The sequence below is a fragment of the Rhyacophila brunnea genome, unplaced genomic scaffold, assembly GCF_057557595.1.
Source record: "Rhyacophila brunnea isolate RB1 unplaced genomic scaffold, BYU_Rbru_1.0 scaffold_9, whole genome shotgun sequence".
Lineage (NCBI taxonomy): Eukaryota > Metazoa > Arthropoda > Insecta > Trichoptera > Rhyacophilidae > Rhyacophila > Rhyacophila brunnea.
Window position 1 is genome coordinate 43,623,216 of NW_028233361.1, and position 23,404 is coordinate 43,646,619.

At 33.0% G+C, this 23,404-nt stretch overlaps 1 protein-coding gene across 10 annotated transcripts in view; it reads right to left on the reverse strand.

Annotated features, from left to right (window-relative positions):
- Positions 1 to 290: 290 nt before the first annotated feature.
- LOC147063691 (major facilitator superfamily domain-containing protein 12-like) overlaps positions 291 to 23,404 on the reverse strand; it is a 41,014-nt gene continuing 17,900 nt past the window's right edge. For 5 of the 10 annotated variants that reach the window (XM_085959853.1, XM_085959851.1, XM_085959848.1 and 2 more), the window contains exons 4-10: positions 17,420 to 17,504; positions 16,868 to 17,071; positions 13,870 to 14,055; positions 10,096 to 10,207; positions 8,321 to 8,471; positions 4,526 to 4,629; positions 337 to 661 (exon numbers count right to left, since the gene is read on the reverse strand). In XM_085959853.1, coding sequence (XP_085815979.1) covers positions 606 to 661; positions 4,526 to 4,629; positions 8,321 to 8,471; positions 10,096 to 10,207; positions 13,870 to 14,055; positions 16,868 to 17,071; positions 17,420 to 17,504 — 898 coding nt within the window. In that variant the 3' untranslated portion in view covers positions 337 to 605. Of the gene's footprint in view, positions 662 to 2,116; positions 4,630 to 8,320; positions 8,472 to 10,095; positions 10,208 to 13,869; positions 14,056 to 16,867; positions 17,072 to 17,419; positions 17,505 to 23,404 lie in introns of those variants that run through there. The other 5 variants (XM_085959847.1, XM_085959846.1, XM_085959845.1 and 2 more) reach the window with 2 other exon arrangements.

Genomic DNA, 23,404 nt, shown 5'->3' on the forward strand with positions numbered 1-23,404 from the left:
GAAATAGGATGACATCTTAAAAAGACGCGTCTTTCCATAATTTGGACATTTGAGTATTAAATTTTTGCATCCGATAATTCGAATAATTGAAGTTGATAGTGCTGCTTGGCAGAAGGTGCTATAGATTAGAAAATGGAAATATTTCAGTCGTAGCAACCAAATCCATGCAAATCATATTGAATAATAATTAACAAATGAAATCTTTATAATACGCATGCATTTATCAGCAATCTTATATTATTGCTTTCAGTTCAAACTCTCATAGATAAAAAAGCCAACCCATTTCATTTGTATAAGTTTTCGGAAGAAAAAATGTGAGAATTATTGTTTTATTTTCTAGTGGATATTATTGAATGTATATATTAGTTTTGTATAATAGTTGGATTATGTTTAAGAAGATATTAAGGAATGTATTTCCATCACGAATGTGTCTATTCGAGATAATTGTCAAATCATTGCAGTGTTTCATTTCAACTGAAACATTTCTACTTACTAAAGCAAGTACCTATGTCAAGTTACCAACTCGACCAAAATTCAGCTGAATATTCTTTATAATGTTGCTATACTTATAAAAAAAAATTGGCTAATAAATTTTCTGGTAAAAATCATGTATCAATGTCGGCGATGACTGGCTGTGTCTCGGCATCTGTTTCTTGTAGGCCTGAAACAATAGACAATCTAGACTGACAACTTTGATTTTTAATCATAGACTATTTAGGTAATCATAGACTATTTAGGTAATCATAGAGTTTTAGATGGTTAATTTAATGAATGGGATTCGAATTGTTAAAATTAGGTAATGGTGAGTGATGTTATTAGTTAATTTTTGATTGTATTTCCTCAACTTGTTAAAAAAATTAGCATGCAGCCATAACAACCTTACAATATTAAATTATTTACACAACAATGAGATATCTAATTTATTACTAAATATAAAGTAAGCGTTAGAAAATCAGCCTAAAAAAAATAGAATATAGTAAAACTATAAGTCCCAATTTTGTAACTGCGTTAAATGCATGCAAACTACGCACACGTAACATGTTTCAATATAATATATATTGTACTATATGGAATTGTTTTTAGCAATGAGGCCACATGCGTTATTCCATACAAATTAATGCTGCGTTTTAAGCGTGCGAAGATTGAACGCAATGCCGAAATTGAGACACAAAACAAACATACATGCAAAGCTAAATACAAGCACAACCAATAATTCTAATATTGCGATAATGCTTTTTAATTCCGGGATCCCGCTTGATTTCGAAATTCCAGGATTAAAAATGGTCAAATCCCAGGATTACAGGAATAGTTTTTATACGAATTTTGAGAAAATTACACAGTTTTCTTAAGAAGCAGTATAATTTATAGAAAATTATTAGTTTATAGATAAAAATATTACAATCTCATAATAAAAAACTTTCATACCTAGGTAGGTATATATTTTTGTCTAATTCCAGAATTAAATCGATTTTAATTCCAGGATGAGAAATTTTGTACAGGATTGCAATCCCTAAATGAGATAGTTCTTGTTTCTAACTTATTTATATAGTTTAATTACTTATTTATATTGTTTATTTATAAAACTAAATAAAAGGCCTGAGAAAATTAATAATAAAAGTTGTTAATTGACACACAAGTGTGTATATGCGTCAAATATAGCTTATCTATACATGATTTAAGTACAAATGGTAAGCTTCCCCTTAAGGCATTAAACACGGCAATGCAAAACATAATAAATTTACATGCAAGAAATATTTAAAAATATTTTTACCATCAACATTCCAAATTCGAAAAAATGTTGAAAAAGTATACCATAATATGCAAATATTGTGTGTACAATTTATTACAAGTCAGAAAAAAAAATACTCTTAATAGATAAAGTAACACCGTGAAAATAAGACAATATGGATATAACCAATGGCAGGTTATAATAATCGATTTTCACAGACAAACTATACATAAACATGACTACTAGCAAAATCAAAAAGAATATCGTTCTGTACAAATCCAGTATTTATTTATTACAAGGTGAGTTTTCAGTAAGTGGAATAGTGGTGAACACTAGCGCAGTAGTCAATATCTCGTGGCTGAACCGAATTCAGATTTTTTTGTCGATGTGTGTTTGGCCCCAGTGGGTCGAGTTAATGGCTTTCAAATGAGATACTGACAATCAAACGAATACGTGTAAAGGGGGTATAATACCCCGTTTACATGTGCATGGATTTACTACTGACAGTAATTCAGAAGCTTCCGAACTTTTTTGATCCATGCATACAATCCAGTATCTGCAGGATAATACATGTTTACACGTACATTTTTTGTTATGGCCGCGATAATACTTACTGTCAGCAGTAAATCTATGCACGTGTACAGGTTCTATTATCCGTTGAACCATTGAACAATTTTTGATTAAAATCAATAACATCACATTTACAGGCAGACGGTACAAATTCAGTCATTAAAATGAACAAAAGAAGACAAATGAATATTTGAAAAAGCATATTGTCAGTCTATCTTGTAAAACTCATTGGAAATCTCATTATTCAGTTATAAATTATAGTTTTATTGAATATGCTAATATTATCTACCTTCTTGCACTCATAAGACATTTAATCATGTCAAAAATCAATCCACGAAAAGCCCATGTCCGCACAAGGGCAACATTTCCCATTTGTATAGAGTTTGTTCTTTTTCTCTTCATTTTTTGAATTTCGAAATTCAATTCAAAACGAAAATTAGACAACAGCTTTACTTTCTTGTGAAAAAAAGCTGTTTATAAAATAGAACAACGGTATTAAGTAACATTAGTTGAAATTATTTCGTTGTCTATGGTTCCGTCTTGTTTGGCACTATGGTGTCTTCAACTGTAATCCATGAACAGTAAAAACATATGTCATAATAATAAAAGAAAGAATATTACATATATGTTTCAAATATTAAATTGAATGTTGTCATTTTTGGCTTTGGTGTCGATTGTATTATGTATTAAAATAAGACAGTCATAACTCTCTTATTTAACAAATTGCATTTTGAGGAATATTATTAATAGGCAATTGTTGTACTTATTTATTCAAAATTTAAGACGTGTGTCTTTGGATATTGTAATTCTACCCATACCTAGGTTAATCAAATTTATACACTTATATACGCTTAGTGGTGAAAAATATTATCTATGGCAGTTATTGTGTAAAAACATGCGTTTAGGAATACAACAAATTTATAACACCCATATCTCTAAAATTTACGAATGTCGAATAGGTTGGTTCATCACCTAGGCAATAATATACAAATATTTAGTTAGTCAGAGTAAAATTTATAAAAATTATAGATAAGACAAAAAACTGATTTTTCTTGTAGCTGACCACATCTTTCCACCATCATTGTGGTAGCCATATTGGTCTAGTATAGGATAAGAAAAATATCTCCAATATAAACAATTGCCGACATTCTTTGCACTAATTCAAATTCAATAAATAGAATTTATCATCTTTTTTTCTATGCATGATCAATGAATGCACATTGTCATAAAATCAATATGTACAAAAGAATAAGATGAAATTTCCATGCAAAGGGAAAAGAGAGATAAGTCTGTAAATTTAAACCTTTGTTGAATATGCCAAATTAACCATTATGCAAATATGCGTAAAGGGGATGAATTGAATGAACAGTGCTGATACAATCAATTTTACACAGAAACATATTGCCGCCCTGGAACTAGACTGTAATATCTCGAAAAAATGCAGCTTTGAGTAAATTATACAACTTTTATCACTATTCAATCCTCTATCCAACGGTAAAACTGTCATATTATCTAAATTCAATTTTATTCTGAAGTGATTCACAAAAACACAATAAATAATAGAGTTATCCAAAACTCAATTTTTTTAGCTCTCCTGAAAAGTAGAAATTTTAGACTTATCTCCGTTTTATTTTTGCACATAGGAATATATATGCACGCTGAGAATGTCTTATTTATTGAATAGCAACTACGCAGTGCTACTAAAGTTTGACTGACAGTAAGTACTATAACATTACAGCCATAGAAATTAAAGTCGAACATTTTGCATTGTATTCTTGTTAGTGTCACACCAATGTGACGCACATGTAGTCCTGTCATTATACTAACTTATCCCAGCTCTCCTGATATTTATACCTAAGAAGTTAAAAACAGGAATAACTGTGTGTAATATATAATATCTCTGTATGCAAAAGGTAAAAAAGGAGATAAGTCATATAATTGAAAAATTAGTTCAGTATGCCAAATTAATCAATTATATGCATAAAGAATAAAAGGGACGAATCGAAATAATATTGAATCAATAAATTTCACAAAGAAAAACAATTTCCCATAGCGTACAAAATTTTTGTAGTGAATTTAGACTTATCTCACTTTTCCTTTCCCACACAGTTATAATCATGCCAGTTTACAAAACAAGATAATATAACAATCACAAAGCGCATCTACGCGTTAGTCTTGTGATTGTATTGCCGATCTTCCATACAGAGTGCTTAAGTATAAACTGACTGTTTGAACGGGTGACGAAGGCGGCTGCCGTCGCCATCAGCGCTGAGCATCCGCAGCCAAGAGGCAAAGCCCACTGGTAGAACTCCTCGCTGTAGCCCTCCGATCTGTAAAAAATGATATCTATAGTAACTAGAAAAGTCAAATTTATACAGTACTAGCTGAAGTACCCGGCTTCGCACAGGGTCGCTTCGTGGTTATATTTATCTTAGATATTTGAAAAATAATAAGAGGTAATTATTTTTTTAATATTAAAATATCTGTGTAATACAATATGGCAATATGAAAATAATTCTAATAGGAGTAAAGGTCAAACATAAGAACACTAAATTAAAATCGAATCCAAAATATGAAAACGTTATTAATGTTATTAATATGTAGTAAAAAAAAAAACAAAATTGGATGGAAAAAACAAACAACAAACTTTGTATTTTATATAATAATAATTTAGAAACCTTCGCAGGTGTGCGCACAACAACTGACAAAAGTTTCATCGCAATCGGATGAATGGTATAGGAGCGCATACGAATAGTAGAAGAAGATGATTTTCTAAATCAGAAATCTTTGTGGGCATGCGCATGACAACTCACCAAAGTTTCATTGCAATCGGATTAATAGTATAGGAACGCATACGAATAGAAGGAGAAGAAGATGGTTGTACTAATTCAAAAACCTTCGCAGGCGTGCGCACAACAACTGGTCAAAATTTCATCATAATCGGATGAATGGCATAAGAACGCATACAAATAGAAGAAGAAAAAGATGATTGTACTAATTGAGAAACCTTTGCGGGCAAGGGCACAACACTTGATCAAAATGTCATTGCAATTGGATGAATGGTATAGGAACGCATAAGAATAGAAGTAGAAGATGATTTTCTAATTCAGAAATCTTTGTGGGCATGCGCACGACAACTCACCAAAGTTTCATTGCAATCGGATGAATGGTGTAGGTACGAATTCGAATAGAAGAAGAAGATGATGGTTTTACTAATTCAGAAACCTTTGTAGGCGTGCGCACGACAACTCACCAAAGTTTCATTGCAATCGGATGAATGGTATAGGAACGCATACGAATAGAAGAAGATGGTTGTACTAATTCAGAAACCTTCGCGGGCTTACGCACAACAACTGGTCAAATTTTCATCGCAATTGGATGAATGGTATAAGAACGCATACAAATAGAAGAAGATAGAATGAAGAAGAAGAAGAAGATGATGATTTTTCTAATTCAGAAACCTTCATGAATGTGCATACAACCATTTACCAAATTTTCATTGCAATCGGATGAATGGTATAGGAACCAAGGAAGAAGAAGAAGATACTTGTACTAATTCAAAAACCATTGCGGGTGTTACCACAACAACTGACGAAGGTTTTATTGCAATCGGATGAATGGTATAGGGACCATACGAATAAAAGAAGATAAAATGAAGAAGAAGAAGAAGAAGAAGATGGTTGTACTATTTTAGAAACCTTTGCGGGTGTTAACACAATAACTGACGAAGGTTTCATCGCAATCGGATGAACGGTATAGGAACCATACGAATAAAAGAAGATAGAATGAAGAAAAAGAAGAAAATGATGATTTTTCTAATTCAGAAACCTTCATGAATGTGCATACAACCACTTACCAAAATTTCATTGCAATCGGATGAATGGTATAGGAACCATACGAATAAAAGAAAATAGAATGAAGAAGAAGAAGAAGATGATGATTTTTCTAATTCAGAAACCTTCATGGGTGTGCATACAACCACTTTCCAAAATTTCATTGCAATCGGATGAATGGTATAGGAACGCATACGGGACAGACACACAGACAGAAAGACATACAGACAGACAGACATTCATTTTTATATATCAGTATAGCCTATACTCTTCCCGCAAGTGCAAGCAATAAGTTTACAAAGTTTTATCGCAATCGGATGAACGGTATGGCTGCGCATTAAATACGAACAAACAAACACACAAATATTAATTTTTATATATTAGATTAGATAATTGGCCATTTTACTTTTATTTTACTATTGGTAAAATGGCCAAATTGGTTTCCATTGGTTTCCAAACTTTATGTTACTATGCCTTCCTTTAAATAAAATTAAATCTTGACGCCTCCCCTTTATTTCATAAAATATTTTTTTAAATGGTAAAAAATGTATTAATACAAAAAAATGAAAAAAACTTAATTGACAGATTAACAACAAGGATGTGCTTGTTTATTAGCACAAAGTTTATCAAAACTAGGTGTCATCGAGAAGAGTGCTACTCATATAGCTCTTTTTCTAATACTAAATGGGCTCGATATTTGGATTTCATTGCAACTAAGGCAGAAAATCACATTTCGCATAAATGTAGCGCACCTTTAGGTATTTTTGACTTTTTTTGACTTGCTGAAGAACTACTACTGCTTTCTAACATTTCTGCATTATCGAAATGTGGAACTTATTAATTTTAAATATTCTATACTCGAAATAATATAAACTTTCACCATTATGACTGAGTAAATGTGAAAATAAAAAACTGTTTTTCTCCTATTCATCTATTATGGACTTGGCTGATTTTGAAATCTAGTGACACAAATATGATAAATATGATGTTCCGAATGGCATCAGTCCTTGCATTTTTTTTGCTTGACAAAATATTATATTCTTTAATTCGATTCACCCAAAATTGAACTAGGGTTTCACTTTGAAATTTTTGTTTCAATGAAGTATCGCATGATAATTCTATCAAATTTTCTGTTTCAATAGTAGTCAATCCAAATTCATCATCTTGTTCGCGCCTCCTTTTGGACTAGTCTGCGGCTCTCCAGGGAGGCGCGCCTCCCAGTTTGGAAATCTCTGCAATAGGGGTTGAAGACTCAAAGAGTACAAGCAACAAATTCTTCTCCTTTTTTTCTTGTATTTCATATCCTTAGATGTATTAAGATGCTGCATGGTTAGCTTGCTTATCTCCTCGTTTCTGACAAATTCATACCATAAACATCTGTTCTTGAAGGTCAGTATACGGTTACTCCATGTTTTCGTAAGGTGCCAAGACTCGCAATCATAATGTCAGCACCGTCAGTATAAAAGCATTGAACAGATAGGATTCGTTTCCGATCAAGTAAAATTGGGAGTGTTGGATAGAACAAATTATTACATATATAAACTCTTTAAGTATCACATGCCCAATGATAGTAATATTAAACATGTCAATAGACAAACTATTATAAAGAGAATGATTAAATGATAAGAATGCATCGAAAAGATTGATTTACAAAAATCAAAGTGGGTTATAATTTTTAATGTTTTATTTTAATGTCAAATGGGGACACAAAACTGGATCATCCTGTAGAGCTAAGGCCAGTCGAAGGCTAAAATTAATAGTTATAAACAAAACCAAAAGCTCAGCTTTTTGGCGCCTTGATTTTGGCATGAATAAATCAGTTATCTTTAACAAACTACAGGAGGTCCTCATTATCCGAGTATTCGTTATCCGAGTCCCCGCAGTTACCAATTTGTATGACAGTGCAAAAAAACCATAAAAACACATAAAATACACAAGTGCGTCAACTGTCAATTTCAATCATCCAATCCCACACTCCAATCTATTTCTATCTTGGTCCTGTGTCTTTTTCTTTTCTAAACATAACCCAATTATCCATATATTACGAAGTAGGTATATATATAATCCATATATTACGAAGTAGGTGATTTTAAGAGGTATTTTTTTGGTTCCAATTACCCTAGGATAATGAGGACACCCTGTACTGTAGACATAACTAAGTAAGATAATATAATAAAATGAAACTCACAAATGCTGTATAAGAACGATGACTATGCCATTGGTGAGTTTATCGGAAAAGCTCATGGTGCCGTAGACAAAGGCCGCAGTGTTGGTGGCCGAGCCGATCAGGTCTGCCGTCAATCCAAGGCTCGTTACCAACATCACCGCACCTCCGATGCCTGAAAATGCAGAAAAAAATATTTATCCCTTGCCTTTGATAATCTCAATGCGATACCTTCTAACAAGAGTTTTAGTGTGAAACAAACACAATTATTGCGTGAGTGGATAGTGCCAACGGAAGAAATTTCGCCAGAACCTGAACTGCCTTTCGATGTCTGCAAGGCATTGAATAGGCTATGAGTCGGTGTCCTGAGATGTAAGGCATCTCAGGATGTCTCTTGTGTCATGGATGTCATGGTGCAAGACTCCAATCTTATGTTGGTCTATTCTCGTATTGGGGTCAAATGCAATGTAGAGGACCTGCTTAAAGTGAATGAGAAGCCAATCTCCATTGTTATGTTTCCAGAGAAGCTAAGTAGGTAATTTTAGTGTGAATCAAACCCCCATATAAATAAAAAGGATTTCAAATTATACACATTTATATTTTTTATAAAAATCTATGTTTTTTAAAATAAATATAAAAAATATTAAAACTGAGTTAGTCAAAAATCTAAACGTTAAAAAATTGAAAACTTAATAAACTAAATTTTCATAATAAATATGACCATAAAATATAATGTAATAATAAGATGTGACCCTGCAACGAATTCACATTTTTTTACAATTGTAAGTTTATCTTTGAATTAAAAAAAAATATATATTTTTAATGTTTTCAGATACATATTTATTAATTAATACAGTTGAAATTGTAAATAATCAAAAAAAAATCTCAAATTGCAAGCTTCGTATTTTTCCGCCAGGTTCTCTCTTGGCATATAGGATCCCCCTTAATCATTGATAAAAGGCAGTATTATGCAATTACCTTTTTATAAAAGACATACTTTATAAAATATTACACTGTAAAATATTTTATAAAATATTCTTCACAAAAGATATTTTTTATAATCTCATACCAACCTAACAATAATTTCTCATAAAAAAAGTCATTAATACTTTTAACACAAAATAAAAATCATTATGTATACGCTTATCATATACTTCATGAGAAATCAATGGATGCATCATTTCTAGTACATGCGTCATTGAAGAATTTTATTTTAGTGATGAGACATACATTGGTAAACTTATATAATTCCATATGGCATAGGGTATTTGTTACAGTTTTTTATTGAATCTAAATGGACATCTGTTTAAACAAAATATAATTCTGCTCATTGGATGAATGAGTCAAAAGGTTACATATACTATACAAAATGCTTTGGAATGTACAAATACAGAAACAATAAAAAATATTGAAGTTAACCTATTATGTATGCATGTATTGTTCAATATTATCATGTAGAGATATTGTTATTCTATTGAATCATTAATTTGACTTAAATGTGTTATGTTATAATTATAATTGTGTCACTATTTACTATGTTAATGATGAGGAGATTTGAAATGATGACACAGTTGCTTATGCAGATACCTATATGTGCCAAAACAGTTAGTTTTGACTACCCCATTAACTGCATACCACCTCAAACTAATCAATATGTTAATGGACAGCCCTGATTTTCAAAAAGAAAAATATGAAAATCATTCTTAAAAATGTCAAAAACTATGAATGCGTAAAACCTATACGAAATTAGTTAAAATAATATCCTGGCTTTACAAATAATAGAGATCAAAGGTTCATACCAAACAACACGGCGACGCAATAGATCTGGTAGACGGCGTAGGATTCCCCAGATCCCAGGAACATCCAAATACACCCTCCGCAACCCGTCACGGCGCCAACTGCATATGCCCCCTGTCATACCGATGAAAAAATATTGAAAAAAAATCACCTAAACTCTTCGACAAATCTCTGTTATTCTATCGCTTCAATTTTTTTTTGAGTTGACTCCATTGGGTAAGCCATGTTTTATGAATGCATGACACCCAAGATACCTCTTCAATATTTCAGAACGGAAAAGGAGGGAGACCTAAGCTTAGGTAGCTGGACTGTATAGCAAAGGGAGCTTGTGGTAGAAAGAGGGGTGTGAAGACATTTGCTGGAAAGAGCCAAGACTCATATTGGATTGTAGTGCCAAAGATGATGAGAAAGAATTGAGCTTTGGAATGCTGGTTCCGATGAGTATTTCGATGGTAAAATGCTAATAAGCTATTATTCATGTATAATTTCCTCAAAGTAATTTAATAAATTCAAAAAATTTTATTGTAATTATTTCAAAACAATATTTTAATCGTTTGGTTGGCTTTCACTGGAAAAGGGAATCAACACAAGAGGGGTAAATTTTATTGTAATTGTTTCAAAACAATGTATTAATCGTTTGGTTGGCTTTCACTGGAAAAGGGAATCAACACAAGAGGGGTGTACACCCCTCCATAGAAAAAAAGTATTGATAATTTTTGACTTTGATACAATACCAGCATTGTTACTTTATATCGATACAAAAAACTGCTCTCAAGGACAATTAGATCATTAGATACCGATAGTTAGATACTTTGGTTTCGATACGTTCCTTCAATAAAATAACAATGTGTACCAATATCGATACATAGTTTTTGTTTCAATATGACACCTGTAAGAGTGTTTATAAATTGCTCTATTATCACTAGAAATAACTCTCTTTTGAATTTTTACGGTTTATAGGATATAAAATTAAGATGTAGATTTTATAGAATATTTGAAAATGTATACTCAAAAAAGTCAAGGAGTGCAGCGCGCCCATAGCGAATCACCCTCCACACACCACTGATTATAATTATGTATTTACTAATAAATTAATATAAATTTAGGTTAATAGTGTTGACGTAACCTTTGGTCCATAAAATATGTTACAATAAATATTATACGTCACAAATTACGCCAGTGTTGATAATATAATAATTAAGTCGAAGTAAACGCTCAAGTCACGCTAATCATATTACACTACGAATGATAAGAAACTGGTTTAAACACATGTTACGTCCGCAACTTTGCAAGCAATATTAACTGAAGATAATTCAAATCAGATAATTGCATTGCATACAAACAACACAGTGAAGTGAATTCACTAAGAAAATTATTGCTTTTAAGGGGGGACATGCTCGTCGAAGGTCAAAATTGAGTTTTTATTGTATTTTCAAACCATGATCCTGGACACTCCTTAAACGTTGTAGATAATCTATTTATATAATTTTGAAGCCTTATTATCTTTTATAGTTATTTTAAACATTTGATGACTGCATGAAGTTTTTTTGTTACATAAAATAGTATTCTTTTAAACCTCTCGCTCTAATGTTTCAGAATATAGTCATATTTCGGTACATAACTGTGCAGTGGTATTAAGATTTTTTACATTTATTAATTTTTAAACGCATTTATAAAACCATTAGTATAATTTATTACGAGATAATTTTTGTAAAATATTCACGATAAAAAATTATTTTGATAATCTCTGTGATCCCAAATTTGACAAGAATTAGGCATTTTATTATTCAAAAAATCGGCAATATTAACACATTTGAAGATGATTCTAAAGATATTTATTATAAGCTATGTCTTTGACCATTCAAGTGTGATAAACATCTTATGAATAATGATCGCTTTATAATAATTATTGACCTAAGAATAAGGTAGTGTTTTTTTGAAATACGCCATTTCTTTTGTCATTCCCTAGTGGTTAAGCTACAATATACGGCCGTAGCCATAAAATGACAAACTATAATTAAAGTAGGGAGTAAAATTATGTTAACGCGCGTGTTTGAACATGTACCTAACCGAATTTTTTTTTATTTTTTTTTAAACGGTACATGTTCAAACACGCGCGTCAATATCATTTTACTCCCTACTTCAATTATAGTTTGTCAATTTATGGCTACGGCCGTATGTTGTAGCTTAACCACTGGGGAATGACAAAAGAAATGGCGTATTTCAAAAAAACACTACCTTATTCTTAGGTCAATAATTATTATAAAGCAATCATTATTCATAAGATTTTTATCACACTTGAATGGTCAAAGACATAGTTTATAATAAATATCTTTAGAATCATCTTCAAATGTGTTGATCTTGCCGATTTTTTGAATAATAAAATGCCTAATTCTTGTCAAATTTGGGATCACAGAGATTATCAATATAATTTTTTATCGTGAATATTTTACAAAAATTATCTCGTAATAAATTATGCTAATGGTTTTATAAATGCGTTTAAAAATTAATAAATGTAAAAAATCTTAACACCACGGCACAGTTATGTACCGAAATATGACTATATTCTAAAACATTAGAGCGAGAGGTTTAAAAGAATACTATTTTATGTAACAAAAATACTTCATGCAGTCATCAAATGTTTAAAATAACTATAAAGGATAATAAGGCTTTAAAATTATATAAATAGATCATCTACAACGTTTAAGTAGTGTCCAGGATCATGGTTTGAAAATACAATAAAAACTCAATTTTGACCTTCGACGAGCATGTCCCCCCTTAAGTTTTAAGTATTTTTGGTTTTAAGGCACATTTTACGAAAATATATTTTTGAAAAAGGAACAAATGAGAAATTGACAAGATCAACAAGGTCACATTTACATTGGGACATTTTTCCTTGCCGAGTTAGTAATTATAAATTTAACATACCGCAATTAAAACAATCACCCCTATATAATTACAATGACATGTCTTTTGCGAACTAAAACCAAATATTTTCTGAAAGTTCTAAGAGTAAAATTCTTTTTGTAGTCATTTGGATCCTTTTTACGTTTGATTCACTTTTTCAGTTTCTCAAATGCAATATGTGCCTTAGACAGCACATTATTATCATCATTGGCTCCACAATCCAATTTGATGTGGAACTTGGCAGACTGCCACAAAGTCGAAAATTGGATATGAACATTTTATTTAACCTTCCTCCTCCTGGCACTTCAACCCTATATGGGTCTTGTTTAGGACAGCCAAGTTCTTTAAATCCATCTCGATACTATTCCTCCATCTTGTGTAAGGTCAACCAGACCTTTGTTTGTTTTCCAGCTTCCCAAATATTAGTTTCTTTGTCATGATAACTCGTCCCATCCTGTGTACATGACCCAGGCATCTCGCCATTCGGTTAATCCATTAATGGAATGACTAATCAACCAAAATATAATGTAATTTAATACTGCAGAACCGACTAAGTGTTGTAGGTTATAAGGGTCACATGGGTCACTTGATTTGTGCTGCTAGAGGTTGGATTAAATGACAGCACCACACATGCCACACGCCTATCTTTTGTTTTATCGGTCAGAAATCTTCACTAATTGATCTTATCGAAATATATTTTCAAAAAAATATGCCGTTGATCTACTTTAGGAGATAATTAAATTCAAATATTACACAAATAATAAACTGCGAAGAGCCTTCCGAAGCGGATATTCTGCCATTTATATATCATGCATGCTAAAATATAAAAATAAATATAGTCTAAATCATAATGATATTCTGAACATTACCTTCCTGCCGAGATGCCTGTTGAGCGGTCTTACCGCAAGACTTGCGACAAAGGAGGCCAGGTACATGGTGAGAGGAATCGAAGCCAGAGTCGCTCCGGGCAAGTGAAGAGTTCTGTGCAAGTAGAGCGGTATGAGAACTTGACTCAAGTTGACAAACAGTCTTGTTCCGGTGTAAACTACTCCAATCTGAAATTGTATACAATCATGATGAATTCACTAAAGATCTACCATCGTAAGTTGGCAGCCGGTCGAATTTGAAACTAAAATTGTCTATCGAGGATAAATTTGTTACAAATGCCATTTAATTTTACAACATGTTTCTCGAATTATGGATTGCATAATATTTGTACAGAAATCTACTACCAATAAAAAATTATAAATTACCATTTTTTTGTTAGTTATGGTAATATTCTCAATGTCATACTAGCGCCCTCGCTGAAATGCCAATTTATGATGGTAGATCTATAGTAATGTCACTAATAAAGTAATTAATTTCATATTATAATATTTGGATAACATTGTAATTATTTTTCATATGAGTGTAATATTATTCTAATGATTTCTAAAAAAATGGTTTCCTTCTTCTTTTCTTCTTTTGACCATATCTGATCCTAATAGGATCATACGGGCCTCCACAGGGGTTTGGGTCGAAATCCCGAATGCTGAAATCCCGAATGGCTGAAATCCCGAATGGCCGAAATCCCGAATGGCCTAAATCCCGAAAGCCTAAATCCCAAAAGCCGAAATCCCGAAAGCCGAAATCCCGAATACCGAACGCTGAAATCCCGAATGGCCGAAATATCGAATGGCCGGAATCCCGAAGGCCGAAATCCCGAAAAATAAAAAAATACAAACATCAATAATTGCGCAATTTTTACAAGAGAGACAAAAACCCTTAGACTATAGATACATCTAGACGCCACCCGTTGCATTGCTTCCGGCATTTCGTCCGGCACCCCCTCCACAGATTGGAGGTTTGTATTAACAGATTTTTCTTTCTACGAGAAATGGATGTTAGCCATTTGCTCAACCTATTAGGTCCATACTCTGAGTCCAAACATAAATTGAAAAACAATACATATGTGTATTTGCCAGACCCAGAATTCAAACCTGGGACCCTCGACATTGTAGACAGACGCGTAAGCCACTCGGCTATCGTGGGCGGTTTCTTTACTCAATACACAGCTATTTCAGTTATGATTTTTTAAATGACACATTTTACACACAGTAAAGCAATTTCGCCATTAGAGTGAATCCGGGTTTGTAATGAAATACTGTCATAGTCAATTCAAATTTGAAAAACAAATAATGCTCATAGTAGGCCATGGCGTCGAACTAGCAAATGCATGATTGACACTGTGACAAACTACATGACAACGTGAATAATGGTGAAAGAGATGGATAGCTTTAATTTCACGATGACTGAATTTTTAAAATAATTCTACCAAATGGGATATAAATCCGAAACTATCATATTAATTGGAGCTAATAATCGCCAATGCTAGAATTTTGATAGATTCTGATACCTATCATATATATCTATCTATGAACCAATTTGAACACCTATTAATGCTTTGATTAAGAATTACAAAAAACGATTGTTAATATGAACTGAATTTAAAATTATACCTCAGACTCATATCGTCAGGAAATTTCAGCATGATTAGTGAAATTGAGGACACAGGTAGAAAAACAACCCACAAAAGAGAGTTTTGTAGGTATGTTTGAATTTTTTTTTAAATATTCTGTTTTCTATAAAAGTTTTATTTGCTATTGCTACATATCAGGTCAAAAAAATGAGTTATCTGCACACATTAATACCGCTTTTTGAATGAGTCAATATCATAAATCGTTCTTCCATCTGAAGGGTAAAAATGAGTCATGGTATCAATTTTCTTTACCAAAATCAATGGATTATCAAAAATGTTTGCTGTGATTAATAAATATAAGATAAAAAAACATATTGAACAATATAATATGTTAAATGAAAAAAGATAATAAAAAAAGAAATTAAACAAACTAAGACCAAAAATATATATGATTAAGTATATCAGTATGCTCAGGTATTTATTAATGTGATATATCCTTGATAAATCCACTTTACCCACAAGGCCTAAAATGATATTATCTAGAATATTTTTACTGCCAACACCCCAAAAGTAATCAAAAAATTCTCATTGTCGTACACACTCGAAATTTATGACATTTCTTAGGACAGCATTTGATCACACATTTGAATTCTTTTCCAGGGACAACCTTTTCTGTGGACGATCTATATGATTTTCCACTATTTCTTTTCTTCCTAGAAATTTCTTTCTTCGAGTTTTCTTTACGCTGTCGACGTTTTACTCCTACATTGGGTGTTTTATTATTATATGTTAAATCGCAGTCAGACGAAGAATCATTATTTAAAGTAAAATCACTCCTTAAATCGGAATCAACATTGATATTCTTGTTTCACTATACAACATAATCAAATTAATAATGAATAACATCTTATAAGCTGTAACCGAAATGCATTCTTTTAACGAAAGGCAATCTGGCAGATGAAAGTGAGAATAGAATAGCGGTAATGGCGGCAACATCGGGATTTGTTTATAGCAAGGGAAATATGTATATATATATATATATATATATATATATATATATATATATATATTCGACCATGTCCGATCCTAATAAGATCATATGGGCCTCCACAGAGAACAGATTTTGTTTTTACGAGAAATGGTTGTCAACCACTATAGCAAGGAATACGAATGGAATAACAACTTGAGAGGCATGTTGATATTTTCGCATGCAGTGACAACGTGGAGTGACTATTTTTTGTTTAGTGATAGCTAACGCATGCAGTATACTAATAATGCATTGGCCGGATGTACGACCTAATGGACGTTAAGTCGTTCTTCCACCCGTGTCCTCAATTGTTAAAACACACGCCTTGATTTCATGCTTCTGGGTTCAGCTCTATTATTAGTACATAAATAAAATAAATAACCTTATAAAAAGATGGCTTTCCCAGCATGGAGCGATGTGATACAGTGGATTCTGTCTGCGAGTTAATAGTCAAGGAAGTATATCCTAACTCAGAAGCCGGCTGAGGCTCCCGCAGAAAGTGGTGGAAGAGCAAGGAAGTGAATCCTCCGATGGACACTCCAACGACCACCACTTCTTGAAATTTTTTTACATCAGTCCTTCCAATCTGAAAAACAATCACAATTACTATAATATATTGCCTCCAGAACTTTACTAAGGTTAAGAAAAATTGTTTTCACAATGTTTTTAGTGTGGTTGAATCGGTAGCTATGCAAAAAACATATCTTGTACTTTGGCACATTGAAAGAGGTCGCCTGTGTTGACGATATGTTATAATGTACACAATATGACATACTGCTATTTGCTAGACGGTCCATTTCATATTGGTTACACTAATTAATGCAAGACGTTTGTATCTAAAAAAATCTAGTATTAATACTCTGAAATTGTTTAATTAAATGTAATATACGGTTTTTGAAGTTTGAGAAGTACTGTTTCAAAGAATGTAATTTACCTGCTGATCGGCTTCATCCGTTAAATGCAAGACAAGCCACGTAACCACATAGACTACCACATTTGAAAATACTGTAAAGGAATATCTGTAAAAAAAAAATCATTAATAAAATCAAGGTATCATTTCCAGATTTGGTAACAACAAACAAGTTTAGATATTATTTTTTTAAATATCATGGAAACACTATCCACCACTGATTACAATTAAAAAAATACAAACTACATTCCTATTAACATAAATGTCTATTAAATTATATAATTAGATAATATTTATGTGAGTAATTCACTCAATACTATCAATGAAAATGAATTTTAGTAATAATTGAGGGGCCGAGGATTTAACGCATACAAGCTATATCTTGTTCTTTCAGGCGCTACAAGCGTAAGTGGGTCTTGGCCTCGTGTCATCCGTCACCATCCAGATCTGTCTAAAGCCGCTTCACTTCAGTTCAGGACACCCAAGGTCTTTAAATCCAACTCAACACTATCCCTACATCTTGTGCAAGGTCAACCAATAATCGTTTAATTTTAGAATCAAACAGTTTTATTATTTTGGTTTTAAATTTCATTACGTTTGTTTTTGTAATAACAATTGATTTTAATTACTATGCATAAACAAATTTGCTCCTCTCACCAGACAAAACAAAACTGGTTTTCATCATAATTAATTGCTATTATAAATATTATTTGCCAAATTACCAAAATTACTTAGAAAATCGGTTTAATTGGGACACATTTAGAAAAGCAAAAGACACGTGAGCAAGACAGAAATAGCGTAGGAGTGTGGGATTGGAAGAAGTGACAGTTGACGATTGTGCGCTATTGTGATCGTGTTTATTATGTGTTTTTATAGTTTTTTTTTAATTTTCCTGCAAATTCGTAACTGCAGGGTCTCAAATAACAAATACTCAAAATAATGAGAACCCCTGTATTACATTTTATTAAATTTCAGGACGGATGTGATGTTTCATGGTGCTTTTTATCGTGCGATTAACCTGTTTGATGGCACCATAAAAGGTTGATTTATTTTTTTTGAACTTCGTAATATTCGTGGATGTGTGAAATAGGTTATATTTGTAATTGTTTTTATCATTTTAATTACATAAGAAGATACTTTCTCTTCTACTATCTTGTTATATTGGTTTGCTATTTGTAATAAAGTAATTTTTATATTTTGTATTTACTATCGCACATTGGCCAATCGCTGTAATGCCATAATACCCTTTTTCTCTAAATAAATAAATAAAGAAATAAATTAAACTACATAAGTTATCTTATCATAACAAACCTTAATTAATAATTTGACAGATCAGTTATGCAAAACACTATAAGTACCATACCGAGATAGGATGGGTATATACATTTATAAATATTTATATTTAGCATGACATGTTTTGAATAATTCAAATTCCTATAACAAAATTCAAAACATTACCAGCATTCTCATTACATATTGGATTGCGAGTATCAAATCAAGTATACACAATAAAATCCATTTAAACATCGAGTGTTATATTAAATATTAATATATATTTGGTAAAGATTATTTTTACGATTACTAAAATACTTATCTACCTCACCCCAAATGTTTGAAACTTTTACAGTTTATGACAAAACTTAACTAATAAGACATATTTTTTACAATGTTTTTCTTAGCTCATATTCTTATTTGTCCGGTGGTTGTTTGTCCGGTACAAATCTTGCAATCGATTTTTAACTAACTTCCCGACTAGCTAGACATTTGAAACTTTTAGAATATATCAGAACACGATGCCAATGCATTTTTTTAATACTTTTAGCCATCTATAAGTAGAATTTAATTCATTTTCAGTTAATTCTGTATTGTATGAAAAGTTATTTCTATACTATTTTCTATTGGTTGCTAGGGGTCCTTGCAACTAAATTATATTTTTAATAAAAATATATACGTGCGTTACTATGGAAATCAATATGAAATGACATTTCATTATTCAGTATTTCTATCAAGTACAAATTTGTTTGATCGTTTAAGCTAGTCAAGTCAAATTAATATGATTCAACAGAAAATTTAAAAATGTTGTATATAAAAAGTTCTTTTTATCTTGTAATTATTATTATTTTTCTTTCAATTATAACAAGGCTTTAATATTAAAATAATTCGACATCTTCAAATGCTTTATGTCAAGCAGAATTGTTTAAGGCTATACCTCAGTTGAGGCATGGTCTAAAAAGATCGTGGCTAGGCGATGCGCGGATTCCGAGTCGCGAGTGCAAATGACGCATGCCGAACGAAATATAATTTGTCATATAAATCCAACATGCGTCCGTTTAATGTTGTTTATTGTTCTATTAGTAACAATAATAATATATTCATTGACATGTTTTCTTTTTCAAGTAAATGGGTAAAGTTTTTAGTCACCTTTACACGATTTAAGAATTAATACCCCCGTCGCCATCACGAAACAAATTGACGTATTCACACCTCGACGTTCACTCTCCGAATGCCAGCGAGTCCAAAATTTCGTCGTGCCTATAGTTGAAAATTATTTGCAGTTTCACTGATGTATCGTCATAAATGTTGACTAACGAATCGTCACCACATTTCATATGAGATTTCTCTCTTTAAGCATTCGTAGCCGGTGGTCAAGCCAGGACTAATGTTTTCACCTAAGATATAACGAGACGTTGCATGATCTGCTTTCGTTTCTATTTATTTCTGATACCGTTATATCTTCTTAGTAAAATGTCATGACTCACTACTATAAAGTGTCAAATACAATATTATCACATTATGTGCTGTCACAGTAAGCTGCCGCTACAGGAAAAAAGTGTGTAATGTCATGACTCACTACTATAAAGCGTCAAATACATTTTTATCACATTATGTGCTGTCACAGTAAGCTGTCGCTAAAGGAAAAAAGTGTGTAATGTCATTTTTCTTGGTATTTAAAATGTTATCAGACTGATGCTATCCCGTACCACATTTTGAACAATGAAATAAACATTGTCAGTTAGCAAAATCTGCCAAAATCGAACAACAATGAGGTCACCTCAAGGGTATCGTGCTACAAGCTACATCATGAACCGCACTAGTTAGAGAATGTTTTATTTTTATTTTCTGCAGGCCTACACATTTTCGACTCACGTCAAAATCGCATGTTGTTTGTTTTTAGTTGTTTTCTCTGTGGATTTTCTATTAATTATTAGCTATGTCTGGTGTTTACGCCTATTATCTATGGTCTGTTTGTTCGGTTCTGTTCAAAATATTATTTATGGATGCAATATCGCAAGTAATTTTAACGTACGCACACACACAGGTAGAAACTGTTAAAATTAATTGAAATTATCATCATCATCATCATCATCATCAGGGGCGCAACAACCCGGTGTGGGTCCTGGCCTCCTCCAACAGCTCCCTCCACCTGTCCCTATCCAGTGTGGCCGCTTTCCAATTTGGTACCCCCAGAATACGGCAGTCATTGGCAGCTCCATCTAACCAGCGAATCTTTGACCTCCCTCTTCTACGTCCTATTGGATTGCTGGACATCACTCTCTTTGCCGGTTCATTGTCATTCATACGGTGCACATGACCTATCCATCGCAGTCTCCCAATCTTAATTGATTGAACTGCGCTGCAATCTTCGTACAGCCCGTAGAGCTCAGCATTATATCTTCTCCTCCAATCGGTGCCATCCCTGATCGGTCCATATATACGGCGGAGAATTTTTCTTTCAAAGATGTTCAGGGCTCGTTCATTTCGCAGAGTTAATGTCCAGGTTTCCGATGCGTAGGTGAGCACTGGCTTTACAAGTGTCTTGTAAAGAGTGCTTTTAGTTCGGCGAGATAGTAAGCGGGACTTAAAATGTCTTAACAGACCAAAGTAGCATTTATTCGCAGACATGATTCTCTTGTTGATTTCTTCTGTAATATCATTATGTCGAGTTACAAGAGATCCAAGGTATATGAAACTGTCGACCGTATCAAACTTGTATGCACCAATATCTAACTTTGGTGCGACTTCTCGTGGTGTGACATAGACAGACATGTATTTAGTAGAATTTATATTTATTATATTTATTTAGAAATTAACATACGAATAATTCAAAATACTATTACATTAGAGTTGGCACTCTCCATCATTGAATTTATAGAGTTAGTGATCATTCAAAATATTCTGCGGTATGACGAAACCATAGACTAAATTTGCATGCATGCAGCATGTGACAGCATGTGACGTGATCATAATGTAATTGCAGCATAAAGTGCTACTTTCGGAATACAACCGTTGAACATGTTGAGCAATTGGTTCTAAGTACACATTACGACTCAACGATTACATGAATATCAGAAACTCAACATTAAGTTGAATGTTGCTCTAGCCATTTCGTTCAGATAGCTAGTTCACTTTAGAGTTTAGAGAATGCCATGTTATATGGTGTGAATCCCGAGACACCTGAAACTGTTGACCAATGATAACCAAAGGGTAAGTAAGTATACCCACGGGCGCCGGCAGTATTTTGTATAAGGTGGTGCATGTACAAAAACTCATAATCTTATTCCACCAAATGGTGGATATTTTGCGTTGGCGTCGCAGTTTATATTTTGCAGCCACCCCTATAGTCCCCTGTCCCTTTGACATTCACTAACTTAAACACCTTACTATAACGGTACCGCTTAAACGGCTAGTAATTTATACCTATTTACAGCTACCCTTGAAGACTTATTCAGGCAACTCGACTGGAATGACAAAGGGATCCCCATAAATGGAGAATACCTGAGTCATCTGCGATTTGCCGATGACATAGTAATTTTCTCGCAAGACTTCCAAAGCAGAATGTAGGAACTCGCTGAAGTAAGCAACAAAGTAGGTTTGAAAATAAATGTAACAAAGACGAAAATCATGTTCAACTGCTTTGCGGGCGAAAAAGAGATCCTCATCAATGGCACCCAGCTCGAACAGGTGAAAAGCTACATCTATCTGGGACAACAAGTATCTATAGATGGATGTATATTTGATGAAATTGTTCGCAGAATAAAGCTAGGCAGGAGTGCTGTTGGCCGCCTGAATAATGTCTTCAAAAGTGACCTTCCACTGTGCCTAAAGCGCAAAATGTTCAACCAGTTTGTGCTTTCCGTGATCACATATGCGTGTGAAACATGGACCCTAAGTAAAAGAGAGATCCAGAAACTTAGAGTAGCACAACGTGGTATGGAGAGGTGCATTCTGGGCATAACGCGAAAGGACAACCAGAGGAATGAGTGGATAAAGAAGCAGACAAGGGTATGCGATGTAATAGAGTTTATTAAAAGCCTTAAATGGAGACGGGCTGGACACATAGCTCGAAGAAGAGACAATCGTTGGACAAATCTAGTCATCCAAGAAGTACAAAACGTCCGCAAGGTAGACCTAGAGGCCGGTGGATCGATGAAATGATAAAGTTCTGCGGAAGTACGTGGCAACGCAATGCTTAGGACCGAGAGAAGTGAAAGCAACTTGAAGAGGCCTTCATCCAGCAGTGAATAGATTCAGGCTGATGATGATGATGAATTTATACCTAAACTATAGCAACCAAGAATATTTCGTTCATCACAGTCGGTACCTTTTACATTGACAAAATTATGCACATTATTTTTGCTACCTACGCATAGGCGCCGGCAACGTTGTCTACATATGGAGTATATTATGAAGGTATGTGTGTGAGTATTATCAATGAAATGAGAAACTAAAATTTAGATAATTATCTGGGAAAAAAATGAATCAAAGGTGGTGTAATTGAACCACCTTGCACCACGCTGCCGGCGCCCATGAGTATACCATACAGGAATTAGTGTGATTGCATATAACGTTAGTTATATTCGCAAGATAAATTATTATGCAGCCTGTCAATAATTGTTTCTTGAATGTCCCATGTAAGAATTGTTGAATATGACAACCAGGGAACTCAGAAATAATGGGAACTGAAATACATAACGGGTAAGGCGAAGCAGGTAACCAACTCGAGTAAGG